Here is an 18,972-nt window from a genome sequence, read left to right as displayed (position 1 = left end):
CTTTCCCTAACATGAGTGTGTGTAATAACATAGTAGTAAATACTGTGTTTCTAGTGTAAATAATAGTTGTTACTGTAATTTTTAAGGTGCAAGATTTTGTAATAGTTATACCCTGTTCCACTGAGAGCAAAAGGAAAGTTAGTAGTTTTCCTTTTCTTTTTAAAACAAAAATTATCATTATTAAATGCTATTTTCGAAACTAATAACAAGACCGAAAGATCTGTTTTGCTGCTGTATTTTTAATGATCTATTATATAGCTGTTTATTGGAGAGGGAAAAAAAAAGCTTACCTGGTGTCTAGAAACACTTGAGATTTTTCACTGGCTCCTGGACTGTGGCAGATCCCATAGATCTCCCACTTTTAATTGCATAATTTTTGTAAATAGTAATTTATTAAAGACTTTTTCCACTAGACTTTAAAAAAAATTGCAGATAGTTACTCTGTCAGTTAACAAGTACAGTGTATAAAGAAAAATATTTAAACAGAAATTTCTCTATTCTTCAGTGTACTTTTTTCCCCCTCTGTCAAATAGTAATACAGATTGAAAAGAGCAAAATTGAAGGTTTTCTTGGACTTTTTATAGCATAATAGAAATCTAATTGAACTTAATTTGGAACTTACTTGAAATGGTATATTATTTTCTTTTGTATTTTGTTCTTCACATCTATTAATTGTGAATGCAGTACTCATTTAACTTGAGTCAGTGAGTAGCATGCTTTTTATTGTTATTATTTTTATATCTGTTCAGCTGCTGGGTGTCAGTGGTAAGTGACACCACGCTTACTCTTCTGCATTTTGTCAATTATACTGGAAAAATAAACTGTAACGTGTATTTTCTTTTTTTCCTTTGCAATTTATGTGTCATCTTCAAAATGCTTAAATTTTTTTTTTTTTCAAAAAAATAGGAGGGTTCTGTGGCTTGCAGAAATCCTGTTTCTAAGCAGGTGTAACAGGGATGTTAGCAGCGTTCATTTCACATCCTTCCCTTGCTATCGTGCTTCAGCTCATACAGGAAGGTAGCCTGCTCCAAAAATGAGCTATGAGCATACTAGGAAGGCATTTGAGATTATGCACTCTGGGCTGTGATTGTCTATCCATTAAATATCTAAGACTCATTTAATTAAAGACAGTGAACAATTATCAAATGAAAAAAACTTTTGCTACTAGTCAGATGGTAGCCTAGAAGAAGGAGAAAGCCTTGTGTTGCAGTGCAATAAGTTACTGTTTCTGTCAGTCAGCTAGACCACATGTGAACAGGAGTCTTAGACCATGCTTTTATGTACAAAAATTGAAGAACTGATTTTTCATTTGTTTATTTATTTGTGTGTGATAAGGGAATGGGAGGGTCAAGTAAAAGTTACCTTTAGTATCTGTTTACAAAAGTCAAGAAAATCAGATGTTTTTGAATGCTTCATAGTGGAAGCATCAATGCAAGATTTCTAGAACTATAAAAGCGGTTACTTTTATTAACTGTAAAGTTGAGCTAATAAACTGTGATGAGGTGAACTGTTTTGTTTTACAGTTTTACATGTTTTGATAACAGGTACACATTAGATGAGTTTGGAACAGCCAGGAGGAGTGCTGTAGTCCGTGGCTTTATAGATGCTCTTACTAGAGGAGGTCTGGGAGGTACACCCCGCCCTATTGAAATGCACTCACATGATCCTCTGAGGTACTGTACTAGCAAGAATGTGTATGAAGTAATCCTTCTTTTGCCTGTTGGCACTTTGATTCCCTGACACCATAAACTGCTGATTTACACTGAAATTTCTGTCTTTATTTAGGTATGTAGGAGACATGCTGGCCTGGTTGCATCAAGCTACAGCTTCTGAAAAAGAACACCTAGAAGCTATGTTAAAGCTTGTGACTATTGAAGGTAGTACTAAAACAAATTGAGAAGTGATAGAAAGTAAGTCTGTGATAAGTCAGAAAATGTGATTAATTTCTTAGGCTGGGCTTCAGTTATGAGAGTCTGAGCTTAGATTTTCCTGGAAATAATTTCAGAATGGCTAGTGTTTGCATTTTGCCAGAAGATAGCCCTTAGTTAAGAAGAGTATTTAAAAATGCCCTCTTTTCATTTTAGTGTACTTACAATAGATTTACACTAAATTTGCAAAGAGACATTTTAGACTGTAGTTGAGAGTTCAAAAATTGTGTAATGTATATGAACATATACCTATCTGAAAACATTGTCATAGGGTTGCTTACTGATATGTTGAGGATTCCTGTTAGGCCTTGCTTATTTGTTTAGTAAATTTTTTAAACATAATTCCTTCCTCCTGTAATTATTTTCCTTGTATGCTACAAGTAAAATGGATTTTTCTTCTGTCATGTATCATATCATTATAGGTTTACAGAGGTCAAAATAGGCTGCGCATAGATATGTGAAGCTTTTTAATATCACAGCTTTACTTCGTTAATAGAACTACAGATTCTCATGCTTATTCTTCAGCCTCTTTGCTGTGTTTTAAGTGAATTTGACCTGTACTTTAAAGACCTTTATCCTGTAGAGGGTGTAGTGTGATTTGCCTTCATAGCTTCAGATAAAGGCTTGCTTAATAAATCAAGCGTGTGTACTCAGTTGTAACAAACTTGTACGAACTGATATTTAATCTGTATCTTTTGAGTTCATCAGACTGTACATCTTAATTCGGTCCTGCTCTGGGACTTAAAGTGAATATGCATTCTCACTTTCCTTATTTCTGGAAGTATTAACAGTGTTTGAGCAAGGAGGCTGTTTAGAAACTGTTGTAAATCAAACTGAAGAAATGTTGGTTTTTAACTACAGTTACAGCATACTATAGAAGTGAATATAATCCAATTTACTGACTGTGTCAGAGAGACAGGAAGGCAGGCCTCATGATGGTTTTAAGGTAGAGAAGAAGACATGGCAATTCTTTGTAAATGACTGATGCTTCTGGTGAAACTGGGGAGTCCATCAGGAAAAGCTGGCCCCATGGAGTATGTTACCATGGATATACCCCATGGAGTATTTGGTTCTGCTGTAGACTGGGCTACTGCTGCTTCTCTGGCCTGCATTCTCTTCTGAAATGATCCCACCTCTTTGTGCAGTGCTTTATTTAACTATTAAATCCCTTGGCCTTCTGTCAGGACATCAGGCTGGAATGCTATGACCACATAATTAGATCAAACTGCTTGAGAATACAGAGAATATAAATGTTTCTGGGAAAAAAAAATTTAAAAATTACCAGGCCGAAACTTTTTTCCCAAGAGGCTAGCATAGCCAAGATATTCAACACTTCTGTCTGAAATAAAAATATGTTTTCCTAAGCTCTCCAGGAATGGGTGTTCCATCACTGTTGTACAGTTTTCAAGAGATGCAAGCCTGGGAGGTGTTGTCCATTAACTGTTCCTCTGCATCTTTGGGAAATTTTTTTGATGACAAGGATGTTTATGCAATAAGATCTGTAAGACAAAACAGTACTTAATGGGATACCACTGTGTTTAACAAGAACCATTTATGGCAAGTGCAGCCTTGAGATTTAATGTTTTATAGGAATACAGACCCTGAGTTTGTAGTGGCTAATCAGTGAGTCCAGTGTCTATGGTACTAAGAGATTGAAGCTGAATTCCCTGTCCTCTCATACAATGTTCAGGTATCTGGTTGTGCAGGCTACAGCAGAGATTGAGATAATTTCACTTAGCCATCTAAAAAGTGAACAGCTTGTTTATTTGTAGTTATAGATAATGACAAAGTTTTACATCTCCAGTAAGCAATCTTCCCAACAAAAGTTAGATCTAATGTTGGCATTTCTGAACACTTTCATCACAACTATTGATTTGTGTTTTTTTCTGTTCCCTATAGAGGGAGCCCAAGCAACTACTATAGATAAGACACCTAACTGGGTGTCTAAAGTTAGGTCAGTCAAATAGAATCATATAATCATAGAATGGTTAGGGTTGGAAAGGACATTAAAGATCATCAAGTTCCAACTCTCCTGCCATGGGCAGGGACACCTTCCACTAGACCAGGTTGCCCAAAGCCTCATCCAGCCTGGCCTTGAACACCTCCAGGGATGGGGCATCCACAGCTTCCCTGGGCAACCTGTTCCAGTGCCTCACCACCCTCACCGTAAAACATTTCTTCCTAATATCTAATCTAAATCTACTGTCTTTCAGCTTAATACTGTTAGCCCTTGTTCTCTTACTTCACTCCCTGATCAAGAGTGCCTCCCCATCTCTCCTGTAGGCCCTCTTCAGGTACTGGAAGGCTGCTATTAGGTCTCCTCGGAGCCTTCTCTTCTCCAGGCTGAACAACCCCAGTTCTCTCAGCCTGTCCTCATAGGGGAGGTGCTCCAGCCCTCTGACCAATTTCATAGAGCCCTCTGACCAATTTTGTGGGTCATGTTTTAACTTTATTGTCAACTTGAGTAGCTTGTTGCAGATGGAACTGGTTTTATCATTTTAACTCAGGTGTGTCTGTTCCGAGTTCAGATTTCTGTTTAAATTATCCTGTAAGCTCTGTGTAATTTCAGGACTGTGGAGAACATAGGAAATGACAGCTACACAAAAACATCCCTTCTCTTAAAAACAAACAAACAAAAAAGACACATGTATAGCCATGGGTGAGGTACAGGTGAATTTGGTGCCAGTGGAAGAAAATTTGTGTAAATACCACATTTCTGGAAAAATGTTCCCATCCCAGTTTTTACTTTAAAGAAAACAAGCTATGTTGCCCATAATCAAGTATTAGAGAATATATTTTAAAAAATTTCAAAATTTTAAGCTTGCAAATGTTAACTGTATAAAATTAACCTGACCAAAAATGCTATTAAAATTTTAAGCAATGAAAACACATTTGGAAAACTTTAACTATTTTTTATGGCACTGGACAAGCATAAAGCATCTAGTTCTCTTCTTTGAAGCTTAGGTATTCTGCTGACAGGAGCCTTCCAGTCTTACAGAGATCTTGCACTTGAAAGGAAGGGAGAATTGCAGGCATTCTGTTTAAGAGATACAGTAGATACTCCATTTTTCATGGAGTTACAGGAGCCCAGCTGGAAAGATTTCTCCCTTATAGAAGGATACACAGAGAAAAATGATATGTGGTGTATCAGGCAGCCAGAAGTGTATCTTCAGTATTGAACTGTTTTCTAAAAGTGATTTTGGGTCTCTTAAGAATTGTTTATTCTATAATTCTTTTATGTCAGTGTGATGTGCTAATACTTGCAGCTGTTTTATAACCCATTGTGCTGAAGTTTTTTTTTTACTGTGCAATGAATCAAAAATATTCTAATTGGAGATTAAAATATATGTGAAGGCACAGGTAGGCGACATATCAAGATTGCAAATCCATGTCCTTTGGTATTTGAATTTCTGTATTTTTGCAGCTAAAACTTTCATACCCAGCAACTTGTTGTTAAGTCAATCTGTTCTAGATACACTGTTGCAAATATGTGCTAGATGCTTGTTATACTGATGAACAGTAAAGTGTGACTATTCCTACTAAAAAATGTGTAAATTGTTAGGGTGTATCTGGGAGCTAGCTGTTATGTAACAGACCGTACTCCTTGTGGTTTGCAATCTTGCTTTCTTCCTTGATATCAATACTCAAATATATGAACATATTTTTGTTACTTTATCAATTTAGTATGCTGAAATTTTTCAAGCCACCACAGTGAATTCAGTGGTTCTGCTTACACGGCTTTTCAAGTATCTTGGCATAAAGAGACATTGGCACAGATCTCTGATCTTTTATAATTTTTACTCTCAGAGGTAATCTCTTTAGTCTGAAATAAGATCTGCAAAATATAACTTCAGGTCACCTGATTTCTGTCACATGTCACAGTCAGTTTGTTTACTGTTCATTGCACGGGTCCCATCTGAAGATGAACTTCTGTTGACAAGTTTTAAATTAGAATTAAAGTATTGCTTTCTCCATAAATCTATTCTGAGTTGTTACTGAAGTGAGAGCTTGAAGATCTGTTGCTTTCAGTTTGATTGATTTATGACAGTACTGGTTGCCATGCAACAATTCATTTGTGTTCCATGATAAGATAGGGCAATATTCTCTTTTGTGTATAGTTCTGTGAAAGATGAGTTTCAGTTGCTGCTGAGGAGGAAGTGTTTGGTAATGCTGCAGCATGCAGCAGTTTGAAGGTACATATGTGATCTAATTTGTAACAATGCCATGAGCATGTCAGTACCAAACACTGACAGATGTGTGTATTTACAATTCAGGCCATTCAAAATGATATGTACTGTTGCTCCTTGAGCATCTTACTGGCCTTTTTTCCCCCCTGTTTAATTTAATGAAGTGCTAATATTGAGCCTTACTGTGACAGTTTCTTGCTAGATCATTTTTTCTTCCCCTTAGTCCTTCTTCCTCAAACTGCCAGGCACTATGTTGTGCTAGGAAGCAGTTGCATAGCATAAGGTAATGACTCTCCAGGACTCTGTTTTGTCATGCAGCTATTTCTTAATGGCTAGATTTGAAGTTCAGTGGAAGTGTAAACTAGTCTTAGGGAGAAAAGAACATGCAGGTCATAATGCTTTTTATGGAGGAGTAGCTCCTACATTTGTTTCTTTGTTTTATAGCCTTGAAGAAAAGAGAATTACATTTGCATAATCTTAGCACATGTTTTTGCATTAACTGTAGGTGTGGAAGAAAATATTCAAGAAGTAGTTGGGCATATCACAGAAGGTGTCTGCAGGCCTCTGAAGGTGAAGTATTTTGTTTTTCTTAGCATTCTAAATAAAAAAATTGTTCTGTCATGTTTTTCCAGAATGCGTCCCCATCTCTGCAATGTATTTTCATTGCCCTTGGTTAAGAGTTAGATTCTCAGTTTTGAGAATCATAAAATCCTTAAAAATTAAAGGTTCCATGGTTCATAGATACCTGGTTTAAATAGTCATATGGTGAGAGATACTAGAACACTAAATCTGTATGTTGATTTTTGTTTTACTTTTCCTAAGTTCAGGAGTGCTTATGTACAAAAATGTAGCTTCGACTAAGTATATAGGAATGGCAGTAGTGGGTCAAATGAAAAATCAGTTTAATTTACTACCCTGTTTTTCATAGTGATCATTAGCAGATGCTTAAGGAAGAGTGTACAGTTTATGCAGTGGTGTCTTGATACTTCTGTAGAATAGTTTCCTCGCCTGTTTTTGGACGTACTAAGGATTGCTGGGCCATAGCTACTGTCTTTTTATTTAATAGACCTCAGTAGCTTTTTCTTGCATTAATATGTCAAGTTTGATATAAAAAGATGGTATTCACAACATATCCTGCAGGAGGAAAGTGTACAGTTTAACTGTATGCTGTGTGCAAAGCCAGCTCTTTTTGTTTTTGTTTTGTTCAGTAACTCCAGCTCTTGTATTGAAAGAACATGAAAAATTGTTTCCTTCTTACCATCTTGATGCTACTCTGATTTGCTCTGTTTCTGTCACACCCCTCCACAGTTCTCTTTTTCAAGCTACAGCCTTAGTCAGTTTAGGGAACTCATTTGATAGAAATAATTATTAATGATCCATCAAATGATTGACTGTCTTATATATTGGATGCACTTTACATAAGCACAAAATAAAATAATCAAGGTGATGAAGCTGATACCAATAATCAGTGTTTCTGAAGTCAAATGTACTGTACTAAGCACTATGATAATAATTTTCTCTTAGGATGCTGTAGCTATAACAACCGTGTCCAGTTGCCAAATACTTAGTCTCAAATGTTAACAGGTAGGTTCTGAATACTATATATAAGTTCCTGATAAGAAAGAGAGAAGGTCTAAAGACAGGTAAAAATCAAAAAAGTGCCATTTAGAATGTCACAGAATCGCAGAAGGGTTGAGGTTTGCAAGGACCTCTGGAGGGCATCTGTTCCAAACTCCCCCCTCAAGCCGGGCCACCTAGAGCTGTTTGCTCAGGACTGTGTTCAAATGGCTTTTGAGTGTCTCCAAGGAGGGAGGCTCCACAGCCTCTCTGGGCAACTTAGGCCAGTGTTCAGTCATCCTCACAGTAAAAATGTGTTTCCTGATGTTCTGATAGAACCTCCTGTGTTTCAGTTTGTACCTGTTGCCATATAATTATGATCATCCTTCACAGCATTTAGTTTTGAACTTGTTTGAAAAACACCTGTCATATTAGACAAACAAACTATTATCACAGCTTTTTTCCTTTGGAAGATATTTTTCCAAGCTTTCTGTGTTCTTCTTGCGTACTTTACTTCTGTTAATACCAAATGCTGATCTTTGAGTTCAGTATTTCTGGGTATTCCAACAAAGTAATTAGGGATGGAATCAAAATTTTGTGTAAGTCAGAGGGAATTTTGGTCTTGATTTGAGTACTTGTGATTTGTACACTTTGGTATGGAATACCTCCCATTTTGATTGCCAAACTCTTTACACTAGTGTGCTGCTGCTATCTGTAAAAACATCCCCTGAAATATAGTCAGTAGCTAGTTACTGTGCTAATAAAAATGAAAACAACTAAAAGAACAATTAAAGACAGGGTTCCCATTGTATCCTATTTTTTAATATAATGCAACTTATGTTAATTCACTGCCAGTCTAGGCTTCCCAATGTAAAATATGCAGTACTTACTGTTTCCCCTGGGGAAATCTTCCATAGCAAAAAAAAGCAGGAAACCTCCCCCCCCCCCAAAATTCCCAAGCAGAAAAGCCTTCATACAATACAGTTAGATAATTGCAAGCCATCGTGTTGAGAGGAACAACAAAAATAGACTTGTTTTGGAGGAGTTCTGTTCTATAATACATTGTTCTTTCTGAAGACTGTCCACACTAAGAAAAATAAGTGCAATTTCAGGGAAAACACTCTTTGTTGTAGTTGTGTGGCACCACAGTCTACTGCTTTTCTAGTGGTTTTGTGCTGATGTTTGCAAACCTGTCACGTTGATTTGAGTTGATGCTGTAAAATAGCCTGATGAAAGCCTAGTCGCAGAATTTTCATGAGCACTTTTAAATACTTACAGAATTATGTAGAATTTTCTTACTGATTTATCCCTTTCCATGTGAATGTATAACATGATATAGTTTCATTACTTTTGAAGAAGGATTATGCTTATATGCAGCAGAAATTGTCCACATTTCTTACTGATAGTTGGTTTGAGTTTTAGGCATCCAAGTGAATCTTGAGTACTCACTAGTGGTAGATCTTACCACAGGCCTCTCATTTCAGATGGATGTAGGAGGACCTTAAAAAATATTTAAATTAAGGTCATCATCTTGGTCCTCATATTTTCCATAACACTTAAGGTGAGGTCAAAACTCAAAAAATGTTTTTGATGCCTTATGTAGACTTCAGATTGTCTTTTATTGTCAACTGACTGCAGGATGCAGAAGGTTGGAAAGAGCTGCAAGTCCCAGGACTTCCCTGAGCAGGTTAGGTTGAGTCACTTGCAAACTTTGATTCTCCTGTGCAGTGAAAGTGAATAATTCTGTATGGGAAACAGCAATGTTTCTTTTCCTGCCTTTTTATATATATATAAAAATATATAATCTCTGGTTTTTTTCCTCCTTCTGCCCATTCTGTCTTTTTCTGTTTCTTAATTCTTTTCTTTATTTTTAGGTATTGCTATTTTTTAATTTTTTTGTCAATATTTCTATTTTCCTTTTTTTCCACTGCCTTTCTTATTCTGTTTTGCTGTACACCTAGACTATGCTCAGTATCCATGCCCAAATGACCACTTATGCAACATAGGAGACAATTATTTGTATATATACCTTTGTGTACATATTAATTGAAGAGCGAAGTTCACCTGAGTGTTGAAATTCATGTGTTGAGCACTGCAAATAAGAGTCAAAAATTATTCTTTGATTTTGGTCTCTGACTTAGATACAAAGGGAGAGGATTGAGGAAGCATAATCTTAGTGAATTCTCCCTGCAGCTGGCTCTGATAGGAGGGCACTGCTGGACGTTGTGTTCCATTGAACAGCAGACACAGAACTTGGGAGAGTGGGTGGCGGCTGGTGATTTGTGTGTAGCCTTTTCACACACAGGCACGTGGGAGAACAGTGCAGTGATAAGTCACTGTCTAACACTGTTTCATAAGTTCCCAAAGATTGACCGTGGGGTAGTCTTTCGTGAGTGGACTGAGACTGTGTGTACCATGGAGACAAGCCATCAACTGTCTAGCTTTAAAGGAAGTCAGCACTGTTGTGGTCTGTGTAGCCGGTATGTCCTGGTTGAGATAAAAAGTCAGCATAGCTGGTCATTAGTTATAAATATATCTAATTAAATACTGGTAGAAATTATATAATCTTTCCTTTAAGTGAAGGAGAGATTAATCCAGTGAAATTTTGTCTTTTGGGTAAAATACCTAATACTTCGAATGTTCTGAATTGCTGCGTGATGCTAATGATCAACTGTTGTAGTTTAGGGGTTTTGCAGCTTTGCAACTGTTCTAGCTATTCAGTGGTGGGGAGAATTCCAGTATGTACTGGTATTAATCTGTCAAATGATCTCATTATTTTGAAATTTTCAATAACAAGTTGCAGCAAAAATCCATAGGGTTTGTTTTTTTTTTTAGGAATACATACACCTGCTCGTTTTCTACCCAGAGGCTTGGCAACCAAGAAGCACTTTGTTACAAGCAGAATGTTGTAGTTAACTGGACATTCTCTTTTAAAACTTATTTCTAGTTGAATTTATTTTTCAAAAATCAGACCTATATTCCATATAAAATCATAGGGGTTGACTTCTGAAATATATAACCTGAAGGATGCTTTTATTTCTTCACTGCAGGTTAGAATTGAGCAGGTGATTGTCGCTGAGCCAGGGGCAGTTTTACTGTACAAGATTTCTAATCTTCTTAAGTTCTACCACCATACTATCAGGTATGCAAAATTACCAAGTATGTTAAAGATGTCTTTTTTTTTTCAATTATATATATAAAGATTAATATAATAAAATGAGTATTTTTGTGGCTTAGTTTTTGCTCTGTACTATGGAATCAAGGAGAAGTATGCTTAATGTCAAGCAGATGTCATTTGTATGTTGTCATTCCTCGACTCATATCAAATCTGCTTTGGAATATAGCATCAATTTCCCACAGAAACTATTTCTTTATTGTTCTGTCTAGATCCAAATAGTATACAAAAAACCTACACAAAACACTTAAGATAACAAAATCAAGTTCTCTTTGAGAAAATACTGAAATTAAATTATTTCTAGGACTTCACTTTTTATTTTCTTCCATAAACAACTGTGTTTTAATACCATTTTTTCTAATTATACATTTTTGCATTTTTCTGTTGGGAAGATGCTTGTCTCATTTTATATCTTGCTGTTGAAGGTGCACCAATCATCTTCCAGCCTTCTAGATGCCACCAGGAGCACAGAAACTGGAGAAAAAACAAAACTGCTGACTTTATGCCTTGTGGCATTTGCAGTAGTTCGTGTTGGTTAGAAACAGCAGTAGCAGAAAAATCTTCCACAGGCCTGGACTGAACTGCTGAGAATTTGAATCACTAACATTACTACTTGAGGTTATTTTCTGTCTGAAAAGACATTTAGATGTTGGGCAGAGTGGGATAAGTGGTTCTTGGGCACCTCTCACTGTATTTAAAATCCCCAGTTGTGATGGCACTACAGGTCTATAGTAGAACACATATAAGACCTATTCCTAATTTTATTGTCAAAAAAACCTGAAAGATATTTGCTGAAATTATCTGTCTCAAAAGTTAGTGTTTCCCAGTGGTTATAAAGCTTGGTGCAATTAAAAATGTGATATCGATATGGAAGGTCTTGGGCAGTGTTATCTGTTGTTTTCTGTCTTGTTGACGATACATAGTTTAAAGATGATTAAAGTACCTTCTGCCAGCTGAATAATTTCCTCTGTATTGAGGAAGTGCACCTGACCAATGAAGAAAAAATGCAGTTTGAGAAATGATCTATTAAATGCAACAAAATTATAATCTGAAAGTCAAACTACAAGTTTAAATTAGTCCTTTTGTGATGAAGTTAATTTTTACAGCCATTGTTGTAGCTTAAAAGCACTCTTACTTTAGACAAAAGGTATATCTGTGAGAGGAGCATAGTCATATAGTGTCGTTTAAGGTTTATGTGGTATTCATGCTAAGTATAATAGTTTGACACTTGGAACAGCAAGGCATGCATTCTTATGTTTTTGGAGATTCCTAGCGTTGTAAAGAAGAAAGAAGAGAGATGATACTATCCCTAAAGGACAGCATGACAGAATGATTATCAACCCTTTTTGTTTATGTAATCTGTTTTCTATAACAGAGGCAGATTTGCAGAATAACAAAACAAAAATCCAGTAAATTTTAGAATGCTACTGAAGAATTTGTGCAAAGCTTTAGCTAGCCTGTACTGAGTATCTGCTTAATGACATGGTTGATAATGTTTGTTCTCACAGTCATCTTATGAGTGAATCTCTCAGCTAATATGGAGACCTGTTCCCTGCAATTATTTGTTGTAAATTTTCATCTTTGAAAATAATTGTTTTTGAAATGCTGTCTAAAGTATCTGACCCGGTCATGTTCCCCCCTACACTTCAGATTATATAATTCATCTTATTTTTATTTTCAGTGGTATTGTAGGAAACAGTGCAGCCACACTTTTGACAACAATTGAAGAAATGCATTTGTTGAGCAAGAAAATATTCTTTAATAGCCTGAGTCTTCATGCAAGTAAACTAATGGACAAGGTTTGTTTCAAAATCATGCAGCTTTTGTGTTTCAGAACACACTTTCATTTCCCTTTTGTCTAGTAATATTATTAGATGAATAGCTGTTTTACATGTCAGCTTTTCCAAAAACTAAAGTTTTGTAGTTTCTATATTTTAGCTATGGAATGACATGAAAAACTTGCTGTTTATGTTTTAATTCTTTTAATAGCTTTATTTTTGTGAAAATACGGCTAAAATATTGTTAGCAATATTTGTTTACAGAGCAGTTTGCATATTTTAAAAATCTGTGAGAAGCAACAAAAAGGAAATTTCCCTGAGTGCAATAGAGCACAGTCAGGTAATTGTGCTAGATAATTTGTATTAATGCATCACCTGATCAGTAGTTAGTTACTCATGTGCTTCATTCCTTTCCTGAATTTATACTCCATAACCCAAGATGGTAAGCTAAGTAAAAACCAAACTTGGGCTTTTCTGTCTTTTATAAAAATAGTTTTATCACATGAACACTGCTACCTTTAAAAGCAGAATATAAGTTTATAATACCAAACAAATGTACCTAAGCCAGCATCACCTTCCTGATATATTTTCCTCTTCTGATGATTGCTTTGAATGGCATATCAGTGAACTTCCCATTGTTCAGTAACAAATACAGCTCTTTCTAATTTCTCCCTGCTGTGTTTGTATCATATTGCTGTTGCTGGATCCGCCCAGTAAATCTCACCTGTCTAAAATCTAAGCAAAGTCAAAGAAAGTTGTTAGGGTACACATCCCTACACATCTGATCTTCGTCCAACATCCCTGTCTGAGATGTGATGACTTCATTAAGCCCTAAAACCAAGAAAAGTTGCCTTTCTTTATTCCTAGTTATTTCACAACCCGAGTTCAACAAAGCTCTTGCGTTACTGTTTTTTCCAGTTGAAAAAAAAAAAGTTTGTAAGTGGAAAACAAACAGTGAAGTTTTGTAAATGTGTTTCTAAATTGTTTGTACTTAATCTACAAGAAAAATGCAAAAAATACATAGATTTACAGAAACTATTCTTTGTGCAAAGCCTTGTAGTCCACTGACCGACCATTCAGTAGGATTTTCTGAGTTTAGTCAATGTTGTTCTGTGGTCTCATAGTAGTTTTCTCATTCTGCATGGCTTGCTTCTGGTCCCAGTTTCCTGTCTTTATGCAAGGGCCGAGGAATGACTTCCTCAAAAGAACAGTTGTTCCTGTTCTTCTTCTTCCCTTCTGTGTATCCCAGTGACTCCTTTCAGTGGTTTCATGTGTTCAGCGGGTTACTCCTTAGTTGCTACCACCCACAGTCCATGCTGCTAAGGTCCACTTAGTATGTTGTTTGTTATCATGGGGTATTTCCATTTGAATGCAGTGTCATTAGAATAGTAGCTGCTCGCTACTAATGCTTCTTCCAGGGTCAGTTAAAGCTTGAGTTCATAAAATGTACAATGGACAGGAAGAATAGGAATTTAGCCCCCCCCCCCCCCCCCAAAAAAAAAATAGAAGCTTACAGCTTGCTATGGGCATATGCTAGCTGTATATGAATTTCAAAACATTTTATTTCCTAATACGTAAGCTAAAATGTGTGTGCTTGTTCTTTTTTGAAGAGAAATCAGTGACGGATCTTTGCAAAATATATGACTGGTCTTTACTTACAAAGAAGGTGCAAAGTAGTGCTAAAGAATACAAATTTTCTTGGCTTGAAACTGTAAGACAGCTCTGTATTCATCTCTGTGGTATTTAGCTCTCTTGTATTTATCCTGCTGGGTCCTACATCTGTACTCAAACAAGATCCAGCATAATATTTCTGCTCTTGTAATTCACAGTCTTTGTACTTTTGTTTTGGATGATACACTGTTTTCAGTTTGGAGATGCATAGAATTCAGAAGGAGAGGAAGGAGTGATAAAGGAGTTGTGATCCCCCCAATTTGTAGCGTGTGTTTTTTGCATTGTCACTATGGGAAGCCCTCTTAGTTCCCCTTCGCTCAGCCTCTAGCCTGCCATGTAACTGTCTGGCTCTAGATGCTGCCATTGTTTTATAAGGGAGTTGAATTTGGTTTTACTGACATTAAATGAAGGCGGTGATTGTGCTGCCACCTTCAGTGGTGTTTTGTTACAAATAATGAATGGCATACCTAGCCTACCATGTAACAACATAAAAAGATCATAATATTGCTCTTTCTCATAAGTACATTTTATAAATGAAATCTGAAACAATTTTACATTACATATGTGCCCTATGGAGATCTTTCTTCAGGATATAACTGAGGTCAGAAGCTTAAAGAGACTCAGAAGAGGATTAGCTATATGAGTAACACGGGCATCCACAGTTATTTATTAATCTCTGTGCTTCAGGAGTTAACAATGAAGTAATCCTATAGCTGAGAAGGAATCTTACTGTACTGATGTATAGCTCTTGTACCTAAGACTTGTAGACAGTCCTTTGAGGCACCTTATGTTATTACCCTTTATGAGTGGACTACTGAATTGATAGAATGATGTCTTATCTCCTCATGACTGGAATTAGTTTTACTTCCCCAAAAATACAGCATTAATAGGGTGAATTACACTCAGAGAAACATTAGTTGCCATGAGATAAAGACCCTATTTTATCATAAATTTAATTCTCCTGTTACTTAGTTTATTGTGTGTTAATATACAGATAACCAGCTTTTAGGCCTTTTCATATGTCTTCGTTAATTTAGTGGTGAATGTCACAATGCTTTTACAGTTTGAGGAATCTCAAGGTTGCTTTTTACCATCCTTTTTATTAATGTGTGTTCAGACCAGAATTGTCTGTATGTATTAGTAGGATTCTCTTCACATTCCAACCTTTTTACCAGCTTTTTGCTAACTGTGTATGCACTGCAGCTGCTTCCAGAATTTTTTTTCTTTTCAGAGAAGATTAAAGCACTGGAAAACGGTCTCTTTGTGCTTACATATGCAAGTGCAAAGGCAAGGCTTTTTTGGTGCTTCTGTCATGCACTAAGAGAATACTGACTTGTAAAATTACTAAATTACTTTTCACTTGGACAGTCTGGAAATCATGGTTCATTATTTCCACTTGTATTTTGCATCTTAAGGCATTGATAAGCCTGTTTGAAAAAATATCAGCTGTCCATTACTTTGATTAAAATATGATTCTTAAGGCAATTTAAGTAACTCTGGAAATAGATTAAAATACAAATAGGGTGTTCTTAAATAAAAATATTTTTTATTTCTCTAAACTTAAGTGCCTCTTAACATTAGATCATTGGAAAGTGGGTGAGTTACACCATTTTAATGATAGTGTTCCCTCAGTATCATCAGTTGTTGCTAATAATCTGAAAATAGTAAGCAAGAAATTGTGAATGGAAATCAGTTTTACAATTTTTATTTAATTTAAAGAGAATTTAAGTGTTTTCTTAATTGCTCTTTGTAGCTATGAAATTCCAGAAGACTTAGTCATAATTACCAGTGAATTTGTAACTTGATAAGAGCCTTTTTAGCCCTGTGCAAATTCTCTTGTGCTATAGTGTGGGGAGAACTGTCTAAAACTACTGGTGTGTTACTGTGTCTTGCTGTGGTATGCTTTTCTAATATCTGCAGGTGGTCTAGTGGTTGATAGGCCAGAACAGTATTTAAGCAAATTTTTCTCTTAAGTATCGCCAGTTGGAAACTGTTCTTAGGCAAAGCAGGTTTCATTAAGTATGTTAACTCCTCAAGATCCCTTCCTTTGGAAGTAAATGAATGGCAGGATCATAATTTGACTCTGATGTCCTCATCAACACAGAATTTAATTCCCTAGGTTATCGATTATGCTGAGTTGAGCATTGCCTTCAAACTGCCTGGGATTTAATTTCGGAAGCGCAGTGGGAAACTGAGACTTCAGGCTGTTCCTTTTAGGACAAGAATATAGCTTCCTCTTTACCTCTGTTTTTGAGAAGAGTCCCATGTTACATAACGAGTGTCACAAGCACAGAGCTGTATGGAAATTTGAAGGCAATCTTAGATCAGGATTCTCCCTCTTGGTTGTCAAGCCATCAGTGTAAATGATACAGGGAAGTCCCTGGTTATTTCAGAGTACTTATTGGCTTGCTCAGAAGCACTGTGAACATTTTTTTTTTCATTACATCAGAAAATCTCGAGGATCTTTGTTGTAATCTGAAAAGAAGGTAGTCAGCAGTTATCACAACTTCAGACTCTTCAGTCTGAGACACCTTTTTATGGTGTTCTCATTCTCACTTCTCAGGTAGCTCTTTACAATCTGGAATCTATGGAACAGAAATGTTCAGTGTACTACCTGAAAGTAAGTCCTATGTTAGGAAGGAAATGCAATACACAAGGGAGTCTCTTTCGTTCCGATACTCCCTGAGATCTGTTGTGAAGCTTGGTAACAGAGTCATTGCAAGGCCATTTTTTTTCAGGGTTTAAAATGCCTTTTGCAGGTTTGAGATTCGCAGGTCATTTCAGAGCTCAACGCTGACATTGTGTAGAAGCTGTGCCTCAGCACCCTTCTCTCCTGTGTCACTGAAGGCTCAATACATCAGCTTTTACTGCAAATGCTATCTCTGTATTGTTGGCTCTTATCCTTCAGAGGCAGTGTTGGGCAGTCTCGCCAGTGCTTTCTAGCTCTGGTAATAATTGTTTTGTTCTGGTTGTTGGTTCAACCAGAATGTTTTTGGGCCAGTGTTACAGTGACCCTCTGCTGAAAAATCGTGTTTGTATTTGTTTCTTTTTAGCTTTCTTGGACCTAGCCATGGGTCTAACAGCCATGCTAGTAAAGCAGATCAGAAGTAACAGGTTCAGTCCTTATGTATCCTTTTATGTGTTTCCTTTGACCCTGTGCTTATAAATCAAATGTTTAGGAATTTGGGATTCTGCTAGTGTTACTTGCTGTCTGGATGTAACTCAGAACAGCCTGCTACAGATTACCATTTTACAGAGGATGATAAATCCAGGAGAAAATGCTAAATGAAAAAAATAATAATCAGAACAACAGAAACTGTTCCAATGAAACTGGAAGCAAAGTTCAAAGCACCTAATGTGCTGGAGTGGATGAACTGCTCTTTCAGTTCTCTCATATTGAGAGAATTGCCATTTAAAGTCATGAGTCCACTGATGAGGCATTTTAACAAGCTTGTTAGACTAACCTATGCCAGCATGTTTTATTGGACCAGCTAATACATTAGGGGAGTGGGAATTTTCAAGCACACCTGTCCATACTCTGGCTTCAGTAGTACTCCAGAACAATTATTAAAGGACAGAATAATTGAAAACATTGAATTAACCTTCCAGTATTTAAAGGGGGCCTATGGGAGAGATGGGGAGGGACTCTTCATCAGGGAGTGTAGCGACAGGATGAGGGGTAACAGCTTTAAGCTGAAAGAGGGTAGATTTAGATTGGATATTACAAAGAAGTTTTTCACTATGAGGGTGGTGAGGCACTGGAACAGGTTGCCCAGGGAAGTTGTGGATGCCCCATCCCTGGAGGTGTTCAAGGCCAACCTTTTGTTTGTCGCTCTAAGCAGTGTTTTCTCTGAGTAGTCCTGTGTTTAAAATTACCTTCTTGTTTTATTTAGTGCTAGTATCACAGAATTGCAGAGAAGGAACCTCCAGAGATCATCTAGTCCAACCATCTTGCTCAAAGAGTGTCAGCTAGAGCAGGTTGCCCAGGACTGGTTCCAGTTGAGTTTTTAATGTCTCCAAGGATGGAGACTCCACATCCTCGCTGTGTAACTGTCTCCAGTGTTTGACCCACTTCACAGTAAAGAATTGTCTTCCAGTGTTTCAGTCTGTGCCCATGGCCTCTTGTCCTGCCAACAGACACCACTGAGAAGAGTCTGTCTCCCTCTTCTTTATCCCTCCCATAAGGTATTTATACACATTGATAACATCCTCCCTGAGCCTTCTCTGGGCTGAACACAGCCTCTTCTTGTGTAGGAAATACTCCAGTCCCTTCATGAACTTTGTGGCCCTTTATTTGAGTCACTCCAGTATGCCCATGTCTTTCTGTACAGTTAAACTTTCTAATATTCGAGTAGGATAGTATATAAATAGTTTTGATTGCTTGCCTATACAGCATTTTCAGTATTTACAGGTGCACATATGAGGTTCTAACAAAGCTGCTTTCCTTGATATCTGCTCTAGTCCTTAATGCAATTAACTGTATTTGATAGGAACAACAATTGCACATTTGTTTTTCTATTTAGCCTTCTTTGTAAATGAGAAGGGGAAACAACATACATGCCTCTCTTCTTGATTGTTGATAACTGCATTTTCTTTTTCCTGTATTTTCCTTTGCTGTTTGTTAAATCCTTCAAGACATCCTTTGAGCTACTTGCTCTCACAGACAGAGAAGCCTG

General features: G+C 36.7%; 1 protein-coding gene across 1 annotated transcript in view; it reads left to right on the top strand.

Annotated features, from left to right (window-relative positions):
- Positions 1-18,972, top strand: part of COG6 (component of oligomeric golgi complex 6) — a gene marked incomplete at its 5' end in the record, with an annotated part of 44,873 nt that overhangs the window by 11,287 nt on the left and 14,614 nt on the right. Inside the window, 5 exons of the mRNA XM_010075032.1 lie at positions 1,545-1,673; positions 1,786-1,877; positions 6,621-6,685; positions 10,723-10,814; positions 12,529-12,646. Of these exons, the coding sequence (XP_010073334.1) occupies positions 1,545-1,673; positions 1,786-1,877; positions 6,621-6,685; positions 10,723-10,814; positions 12,529-12,646 (496 nt within the window). The remainder of the gene's footprint in view (positions 1-1,544; positions 1,674-1,785; positions 1,878-6,620; positions 6,686-10,722; positions 10,815-12,528; positions 12,647-18,972) is intronic.

This window comes from Pterocles gutturalis, unplaced genomic scaffold (genome assembly GCF_000699245.1).
Source record: "Pterocles gutturalis isolate BGI_N339 unplaced genomic scaffold, ASM69924v1 scaffold3537, whole genome shotgun sequence".
NCBI lineage: Eukaryota > Metazoa > Chordata > Aves > Pterocliformes > Pteroclidae > Pterocles > Pterocles gutturalis.
The sequence above is the reverse complement of the archived record's forward strand: the minus strand, read 5'-3'. Positions and strand labels throughout refer to the sequence as shown.